Raw genomic sequence first — 10,435 nt, forward strand, 5'->3', positions numbered from 1 at the left:
GATGCTTAACTGATGACAGTGAACAAAGAAATGTTCATCTTGCAATTGGCAAGAGATATGGGTATATTGGACGTGCACAAATGGAAGGAATACACTGAACAAAACTGGGGAGCTGTAAGCTGGAAGTGCTCGATTATCCAAACGACATGGGCAGGGAGTATTTTGTTTGGATAATTGAGTGTTCTGATAATCAGAAATTATGATGCCAATGTTCAAGAAAGAAGCAAAGGATAACCCAGGAAACTACAGACCTGTCAGCTTGACATCGATAATGGGAAATCTGATGGAGGCCATTTTACAATAAGGTAAATACACACTGAAGAGAAAAATGAATTTAACACTTGAGAGTTAACATGGTTTAGTCAAGGGCAGATCACATTTGACAAATGTCGGTTCTCTGACAAGGTGACAGGTAGTGAATGAAGACAATACTGTGAATGCTGTATTTTTGGACTTTCAGAAAGCATTTGATACACAGCCACATGGCAGGTTGGTAAGCAAATTAGAAATGTTTAGGATTGATGGACCTTAGCAGCATGGATTAGAAGTGAATTAAAATATAGGAAATCAAAAAGTAGGTATTGGTGGGCATTTTTCAGATTGGAGTTGCAAGTAGTGTTGTCCAGGGATTGATGCTGGAACCCTTGCTTTTTCTGATGTAAGTAAATAATTTGGAGATGAGTGCGAAGGGCAATATCTCAATTTGTTGATTATAATAAGCTAGGGATTGCGAGGATAAAGCCGAATGACTTTAGAGGGACACAGAACAGCTCAGACACAGACCCTTCAGCCCACGACATTGTACCGAACACAATGCCAAATTAAATTAATCCTTTCTGCTTACTCTTGGTTCAAATCCCTCCATTCCATGCTTATTCTTGTACCTATCTAAAAGCCTTTTAAATGCACCTATTGTATTTGCCTCCACCACTATCCTTGCAGTGTGTTTTCAGCACCTACCACTTTATATATAAAAAAAGAAACTTGCTCCTCACACCTCCTCTGAACTTATCTCCCCCTTATTTTAAATGCATGCCTTCTACTATTCCACATTTTAACTCTTGGAAAAAGATTCTGACTACCTATGCTTCTCAATTTTAGATATTTCCATCAGGTCTCCCCTCAGCCTCTGCCACTCCAGAGAAATCAACTCTAGTTTGACCAGCTTCGCTTTACAGCTCAAAGACTGCAATCTCAGCAGTATCCTGGTAAACCTCTTCTGCACTCTCTCCAAAGCCTCTACACCCTTACTTTAATGTGGCGACCAGAATTGAATGCAATACTGGAAGTGCTGCCTAAATGAAGCTGTATAAAGCTGCAATCTCACTTCCTGACTCTTGGACCCAATGCCCTGAAGGCAAGCATGCATACGCCATCAGCACCACCTACTTTTGTGGCCACTTTCAGGAAGCTACGGACAAGGACTAACCCACCCATCTAAGTTTTCATCCAAGTCACGTACATAAATCACAGAGGTCCCAGTATAGATCCCTATGGAGTATCACCAGTCACAGGCCAGAAAAACATTTCTACTACTGCCCTGTCTTATAGGCAAACCAATTCTGAATCCAAAATGCCAAGACCCCGCAGATCTCATGCATCTTTATCTTCTTGATGAGCCTGCCATGAAGAACAGTGTTGAAAATCTTACTAAAATCCACGCATACAGCATCCACTGCCCTAGCCTCATCCTGCCCCTCCAAATCTAGTAAGACATGATCTGCCTGGCTCAACGCCATGCTGACTGTCCTTAATTAGGCAATACTATTCCAAAAGTATGTAGATCCTACCCCTAAGAATCCTCTCCATTAGCTTCCGAACCACTAATGGGACACTCACCAGTCTATAATTTCCTGGATCATGCCTATTTCCTTTTTTGAAAGGAAGAACGACATTAGCCAGTTTTCAGGAACTCTCTAGTGGTTAGAGAGGATAAAAAGATCTCGGTCAAGTCCCAGTAATCTCCTCTCAATAACCTGGAGTTATTGGGCAGCAGAGAGTTATCCACCTTATGGCTCTTCAAGAGACCCCAACACTACTACTTTCTTGCTTTCAAAATGCTGTAGCATATTAGCATGCCCCGTGCTAATCTCACTACCCTTCATGTCCTTCTCCAAGGACATAAAACATTAAGTTGGCCAAATGGGCAGATCTTGCAGATAAATTTCAATTCAGAGAAGTGAGAGAGATGATGCATTTTAGAAGAAACATGGAGAGACAACACAGCTGCAATGGTACAACTTTGAGTGGAGTACAGGACCAAGTGCATTATTGTCTGAAGGTAGCCGGGAAAGCTGAAACAGTTAGGGCAGTCTATAGAATTCTTGTGTTTATAAATACAGGCACAGAATATAAAAGCAGAAAGTGACCTGCCACCTCTACGAATCATTGGTCAGACCACATTTGGAGTACGAAGTTCAGTTCTGCGTACCTTATTTAATGAGAGATATTAAACTTCTGTAGAGTGCAATAGAGGTTTACTAGAATGATACCAGGAATGAGGGATTTGTGATGCAAGGAAAAATGAGAGAGGTTGGACTATTCTCCTTGAGGAAGACAAGATTAATATATGTCACTTACTGAGATGTTCAAAATTGTGAAAAATTTTGACATTATATAGGATATTCTGTTTTTTCTAGTTAGTATGTCAATAACTAGACCTCACAATTTCAAGACTGTCAGCAAGACAGCTAGGAGCAAGAAGAGGAGACGGATTCCATATGATTCAAGAGAGCAAGATACACATTTGAAAGAGATAAATTTATAAGGATACGAACATAGGGCTGTAGAATGGGACTATAATTAGGTAGCTCTTTTGGGAGGCAGTATGGACACAATGGGTTGAACGGCATCCTTCTGTACTGTAAAATTCTATGTTTCTATCACCTCGAACACCTGATGAGCTTCATTCTCCAGAATTAGGTCCAGCACTTCACCGAACATTTACAAAGTTCTCCTATTTCCACATTTCAAGAAATCGCTAAACAGTCTATACTATGATTATCCCAATACAAGTACCATTTTTACTCACCTCTGAACTGACTTAATTGCCCACTGACTGCCTGTGAGTCAAGAATACACTCCCAACAGTGTGACTGCCCCTTTTCCTAAGCTCTAACTACAAAGCCTCATTTGACCACCCTTCAAGATAACATCTCTCCTTACTGCCTAAACTAATAATACGATGCCTCTGACATTTGCACATTCCCTGCCCTGCTTTATTACTCTTTACCCTAGAATGTTAAGTTGTCAGCTGTCCCTCCCTCAAATATGTCTCTTGATAGGAACATCAGAATCTGCCTTATCTCGAATACTCCGAGCATTAAAGTAGAAGCCATCCAGATTTGCCTTTCTCTCAAGATAGCTCACAGCTCAACTCACTCTACCTCAACCCATTTCTAAGTTATGCCATGTTACTACTGAACCAATGGACTGTGACCCGTGCTCCTGCAGAACTAGCTTAAAACCCCCCAAATCACTAGCAAACCCTCCCACAAGTATGTTAGTCCCATTCTGATTCAGGTGCAGATCATTTTGATTGTAGAAATCCCACCTTCTCAATCTAAAACCCTCTCTCCTGTACTAACTAGAGTTATGCATTCATCTGCTTTAATCTTCTATTTCAGGGCTCACTAGCACATGACACTAGAAATAATACAGAGATCAATCCCAAAACTATGGGAAGTTTCTTCTGGTGAGGAGAGGTCAAGTAGGTTGGGCTAGTAAACAAAGATGCGCAGCGGATTTGACAGAGCAGATGCTGGGGGGTACTTTTCCTTTGTGGAAGAGTCTAAAACTAGAGGGTATGATCTCAGAGTGAAGTGGGCCACCCAGTCAAGACTGAAGAGGCATTTCTTCTCTCAAAGGGTAATGAATCAGCATAATTCTTGATAATAGAGGTCTGTAGAGATGAGGTTCATCAGTACATTCAAGTTGATCCATGATCTCATCTAATAGTGCAGCAGACTCAATGGGTCAAATAACTTCCACGGTGTTTACATTCTATGACAATCCTGGCCAATGCATCAGCCACATGGCAAATGGGATTCAAGATTCCCTCCATTTCTAAAGTGATTACAAGTCACTACTCCTGATAGAACAAAAAGCCAATGCACTTGTTTTTGATCCACACAAATGATTTACATCTGTACTTTCTGTATGATGGGAGATATGTTCAATAACTAAACTAAAATTTAATAGTTTGCTGCTAATATTAAGACGTGTAAATAAAGATTGCAAGATGGCAACAGAGTACTTTTGCCCCTCTTCTTTCACATTAACCTACTTATTTTTGTTGGACAGCATGGAGGAGAGCAAGCCCACTGCATGACAATGAGAGGGTCCCCAGTATCTGCAGTGGAGAAGGCAGCCCCAGCTTCCTGGCACCTGCAGCTTCATTGTTTCCATGGCATGGTAGCAGCTGGAGGCCTGGATTGGGACTTTGATGGTTGGCCAGAGGTCTCCCAGACAGCGGGCCAAAGAAGAGGAGATCAAGTCCTTGCAGATTGCAAGCTCTCTGCAACTTTGGTTCTCAAAGCCTGTTGAACTTAAACTTTTATTTCCTTATTATTCTACTTCATACGAAGGAGGGCTGTAATGGTTAACTTTGTTGCCTTATTTTTCTGCTTTGTAGCTACAATTTTGTACTGAGGTACCTTTGTACCCAAGGTGGCACTAGGAAAGGTGATATTGTACAATTTTCACTGTACTTATGTACTTGCGTACACACGACAATAAAACCTAATGCTCATCTGAAAAGCATTGGGGTTATTGGCACACATCTACAGCAACTCAGTTATTTCTAATAGACTGAAACATTTCAGATTTCGATGGGTCAGGATGCCAATTGAATATTTATGTGCATTAAGTTTGTATGAAATTCTTCAGATTTTAAAAGATTTCAGAAGAATATCACTGTGTCGAGTCAAGAGAAGCTGACAGCAAGAAATTAAGTAATAGAGAAAAGCAACAATGTCATCCAGAGGGTCAAATGCAACAAAGAAAATAGTAATTGATTTGGAGCATTGCAAAAACAGACACTGACTTAATCAGGGGCAATACACAGAATCAGGGCAGAAGAAAAATGACTTAGTTAAGTGCACTAGGTTGAGAGGAAGTCCACAGCTATTGTTGACCCTGGTGAATATTTATATGCAACTTGGAAGAAATATTTGTTGAACTTTATCAAAACAGATCAAAGTGTACTTCTAATATACCAGATCAACAGTATTTCACAGATATATCTGTTTTAAACCTTATTTTTCCTCATACCTGCTGCATACAAAAATTAACTTCGAGAACCACACTACAAAACAGATTGTGACTTTGATTAACCAATGGAGTGTCACTATTCCAAAATGTGTTTTGCCATATTAACTAAATTAAGGTTTTTTTTAAAAATTCTGGACTTATTCCTTTAAGTGCCCATAAAAACAAGCATGCCAAATTACAATACATCCTCTTCATATAAAGAAATGAATGCAATCTATATAATTTTTGACCTGTAGTTTAGTTGTACCTAATGCGCATTTGTGGACAAATGCACGATAATGGACTCTTGTCAAGATTACTCTGAAAACATCATAATTATGAAGACCAGCCAAATTTTATTGTAATTGTGTAAGAGTAATCATATCTTTGCTTGCGCATTCAACTATTAGTATCTTTATCTTCAAGAGAATTAATATAAGATAGAGTTTTAAATTAGAGCAGTCAATCTTGCCCAGTTACCAACCTGTCCATCTCCAGAATCTTCCTCCAGACCATCATCGGTTCCATCATCCTCTGCTCTTCGACCTACCCAAAAGAGTATAAATGAACTTCAACATATGCATTGTACTAAGAGATATAGTACACACAGGACTGGTCTTCTTTAAAATTACTCATGGTGAACCAGTTGATTGGTTTAGGAACATGATGAAATGTGCAGAAATACACCCGAGATGTTTAATTTTGGCTCATGGCCAAGTCAGTAGGGTAAGACAAAGAAATGGTCACGAAGAGTTTTGAGTTTTCCACTTGCTAAACCCTATATGCATTTTCTACACAAACTACCTTTTCCTGTTCGCTTTGGTACTTTCCGTCCTGGAGTATCAGCTGCAACTGGAATTTCATCAGGATTCCCACCTTCATCTTCTATTGCCTGAAGGCAAAGACCGCAATTATTAAGAGTAAAGGAAATAAAATTTACAACAATAATTTTATAACTATGACACTTAAAAAGGTTAAACATCTCTATGATGAGTTTCAATAATTAAACTGTTCAAGGAGTTTATTGAAATTGCAATTAGAGAAATTCTATTTAAACATATTAACCAGATGGTAAAATGGAGGAACAGGATGATAATGTGGACTATGAAAGTCTGTTTGCAAGTTAACATAATCTCTACTCCATTAGTGGCAGAGCTTTAATGACCACACTCATCAACTTTCTTGCTGCATTGCAAATGATCACCCCACCTTCAGAAGACTCCCTAAGTAGGGAAAGGCTGGTAAGTATAGGGAATGCTGGATGACTAAAGAAATTGAGGGTTTGGTTAAGAAAAAGAAGGAAGCTTACGTCAGGTACAGACAAGATAGATTGATTGAATCCTGAGAAGAGTATAAAGGCAGTGGAAGTACACTTAAGAGGGAAATCAGGAGGGCAAAAAGGGGACATGAAATAATTTTGGCAAATACAGTTAAGGTGAATCCAAAGGGTATCTACAAATACATTAAGGACCAACGGGTAACTAGGGAAAGAACAGGGCCCCTCAAGGATCAGCAAGGTGGCCTTTGTGTGGAAACGCAACAGATGGGGGAAAGATACTTTGCATTTTGCATCAGTGTTTCCTGTGGAAATGGACGCCGAAGATATAGAATACAGGGAAATAGATGGTGACATCTTAAAAAATGTCCTTATTACATGAGGAAGTGCTGGATTGCTTGATGTATAAAAGTGGATAAATCCCCATGACCTGATCAGGTGTACCTTAGAACTCTGTGGGAAGCTGGGATATTTAGTCATAGAGCCATATTGTATCATCGACAGTCACAAGTGAGGTGCCGGAAGACTGGAGGTTAGCTAATGTGGTGCCATGGAACTATAGTCCAGTGAACCTGATGTCAGTGGTGGGCAGGTTGTTGGAGGGAATCCTGAGGGAGAGGATGCACATGTATTTGGAAAGGCAAGGACTGATTAGGGAGTGTCAACATGGCTTTGTGTGTGGGAAATCATATCTCAAACCTGATTGAGTTCCTTGGAGAAACACAAAAGAGGATTGATGACTACAAGGTGGCAGACATGATCTATATGGACTTCAATAAGGCATTCGACAAGGTTCCCCATGGGAGAGTGATTAGCAAGGTTAGATCTCATGGAATACAGGGAGAACTAGCCATGCGGATACAGAACTGGCTCAAATGTAGAAGACAGAGGGTGGTGGCGGAGGGATGTTTTTCAGACTGGAGGCCTGTGACCAGTGGAGTGCCACAGGGATTGGTGCTGGGTGCTCTACTTTTTGTCATTTATATAAATGATTTGGATGTGAACATAAAAGGTATAGTTATTAAGTTTACAGATGACACCAAAATTGGAGGTGTAGTAGACAGCAAAGGTTACCTCAGATTACAACAGGATCTTCATCAGATGGACAAATGGGCTGAGGAGTTTAATTTAGATAAATGTGAGGTGCTGCGTTTTGGGAAAGCAAATATTAGCAGGATTTATACACTTAATGGTAAGGTCCGAGTGAATGTTGCTGAACAAAGAGACCTTGCAGTGCAGGTGCATAGCTCCTTGAAAGTGGAGTCGCAGGTAGATAGGATCGTGAAGGTGGTGTTTGGTATGTTTTACTTTATTTGTCAGAGTATTGAGTACAGGAGTTGGGAGGTCATGTTGCAGCTGTACACGACATTGGTTAGGCCACTATTGGAATATTGTGTGCAATTCTGGTCTCCTTCCTATCGGAAAGATGTTGTGAAACCTGAAAGGGTGCAGAAAAGATTTACAAGGATCGGAGGATTTCTTTTTCCTGGGGTGGGGGAAGTCCAGGACTAGAGGACATAGGTTTAGGGTGAGAGGGGAAAGATATAAAAAAGACCTAAGGGGCAGTTTTTTCACGCAGAAGGTGAAACATGTATGGAATTAGCTGCCAGAGGAAGTGGTGGAGGCTGGTACAATTACAACATTTAAATGCATTCATATACTCATTCAGATGTCAAAGGGATTGGTGGGATACGGACCAGGTGCTGGCAGGTGGGTCTAGATTGGTTTGGGATATCTGCTCAGCATGGACGAGTTGGACCGAAGGGTCTGTTTCTGTATTACCATGCACTCACTACCTCTCCAAACATTCTACCATTGCTGAAATTTACCAAACTTTTTGTAAGGCACTGTTAGATGAGTTACATGGTGTAATTTCTACACAGGTGCAAATTTAGCATTTAGTTTGTAAAACCTGCTTTACATTAGCACATTAGTTAGATAAAATCTCTTCCATCAACCCAACCCCCTCCCAACTTCACCAAGGAAAATTACCGTTGCATGTTGCCCAAATCAGCAACTTAAGGAAAATAATTCCCAATAAGGAGAATGACTATGATTCCAACAATTGAAAAAAATATAGCATTAATCACATAACGAAGATACTTCAGACTAAACAGCAGCTTTCACAACTGTTGGAGCAAATTGCTGCAGATGCTGAAATCTGCACTGAAAAGAAATGAGGGACTTCATAATGAGTCAAGAGAGCATCCATAAAGAGAGCAAGCTATCATTAACTTGCTCTTGCTCCCTGGATTCTGTCTTAATTGCTGAGATCCCCAGCATTTATTGTTTTCATTACCACAACTGATGTTTGTCTGTATTCCAGTCTTGGATTGATTTGCATTTATATTGATCATTTTTAGTTCACTAAAACTTATCTTTCACATGTGAAATTTCAATCATGGGAGAAGCACTAGAACTGTTAACAGTATAAATCCCTGATCTAATTTTAATCCCAAACATTGATATATTCCTGGTACTTTACTGGAGCCACCAATTTGACTTCTGCACGAGTATGCGGCACTACCACCTCTATTCCTTCTAGTTTGCAAGTCATGCTGTGGAAATTAGAAAGAACATCCAGTTTGGTTAGTTAATCCAAATAGTTTATAATCGCACAACCGTTGTTCACAATTTTCTTAACATAAGCAATCACTTTAAGCATCATGTTGATACTAGCTACCAACGATTTCGTACATTGGTCACAAATGTCATGTAATTCAGGTCTTGCTTGTTGGGGTCTCTCAACCAAATTATACTGGGTTAAACTGCAGGAGGGAATCTACAGTCTTTCAGATCAAGAGGTGGAGTACAACTACGACCCACACACACAAAAAAAATAATAATGTGGCATTGATAGGGACAAAATCTGCTGGGTTTTATGGGCAATATTGAGCAAGCCTTTAACGTTATGAAGAACTGCAGCTAAGGACGACTGCAGACAGCAAGGAACGGATGGATATTCTCACGAGTTTGAGACCGCACTGTGACAGCGCCTATCGCCGGTCTTTTACAAACGGATAAAAGACAAAAGCTTCGGAAGAGGGGGACTCCGAAACTAGTCAGTCAGTCAGTCAGGAATGTGCGGGTTAAAGCGAGCCCGCGGACAGCCACAAACCGAGTGCCGGGGATGTGCGGCCTAGAGATGAGGGGATGATGAGTAGGCCCTCATGAGGCCTGCAAGGCGGGCTCAGCCTGGAGCCCTGGCCGTTGGAAAGGCGGCGGGATCGATGCCCCCTCCCCCTTCCCCCTCACCTTCCGGAGGCGATCCACCAGCACGCTCTTGTTGCCGCTCGTGTCGAGGTTTCTCTTCTTCAGCTCGGCTTTCAGATCCACCACCCGCAGGTCGGTGATCTTGCGCAGCTCCTCGTCGGCGGCAGCAGTAGCAGCCGCCGCCACCGCCGCGCTCTCCGCCGCCATAACTACGATCTGACCGCCACACAGCAACTGGACAAAATGGCGCCGCGCAGCTCGAGGTAGAGGAGTGTGGAGGGGAGGGGGAGGGGAGGAAAGCGTCCCTCCGCCCAACAACGGGAAAACGCATGCGCGAGTGCCGGCATCGCCGAGGGTGCGCAGGCGCTGGGTGCCGGCATCGCCGAGGGTGCGCAGGCGCTGAGTGCCGGCATCGCCGAGGGTGCGCAGGCGCTGGGTGCCGGCATCGCCGAGGGTGCGCAGGCGCTGGGTGCAGATACTGCGCGTGTGCACAGCCGGTGGTTTTAAGCAAATCCCAATGGGAGCAGCGCAGTTACATTTAAATTTAACTTTTACAAATAACCGGCACGGAGATCAGCATTTATCACTTATCCCAATGAGCTGAATCATTTTTGTGTGCAGTTTCGGAATATAGATACACTTCCAACCGCATTGCTGTGGATCTGGAGTCACATGTAGACCAGGCTGGGTGAGGGA

General features: G+C 41.9%; 1 protein-coding gene across 3 annotated transcripts in view; it reads right to left on the reverse strand.

The window, feature by feature from the left end:
• The window catches only part of safb (scaffold attachment factor B), a 68,703-nt gene extending 58,734 nt beyond the window's left edge, over positions 1-9,969 (reverse strand). For all 3 annotated transcript variants that reach the window (XM_072593678.1, XM_072593674.1, XM_072593675.1), the window contains exons 1-3: positions 9,782-9,969; positions 6,055-6,142; positions 5,735-5,796 (exon numbers count right to left, since the gene is read on the reverse strand). In XM_072593678.1, the coding sequence (XP_072449779.1) occupies positions 5,735-5,796; positions 6,055-6,142; positions 9,782-9,946 (315 nt within the window). In that variant the 5' untranslated portion in view covers positions 9,947-9,969. The remainder of the gene's footprint in view (positions 1-5,734; positions 5,797-6,054; positions 6,143-9,781) is intronic.
• Positions 9,970-10,435: the final 466 nt, after the last annotated feature.

The sequence above is a fragment of the Chiloscyllium punctatum genome, chromosome 24 (assembly GCF_047496795.1).
Source record: "Chiloscyllium punctatum isolate Juve2018m chromosome 24, sChiPun1.3, whole genome shotgun sequence".
Taxonomy (NCBI): domain Eukaryota; kingdom Metazoa; phylum Chordata; class Chondrichthyes; order Orectolobiformes; family Hemiscylliidae; genus Chiloscyllium; species Chiloscyllium punctatum.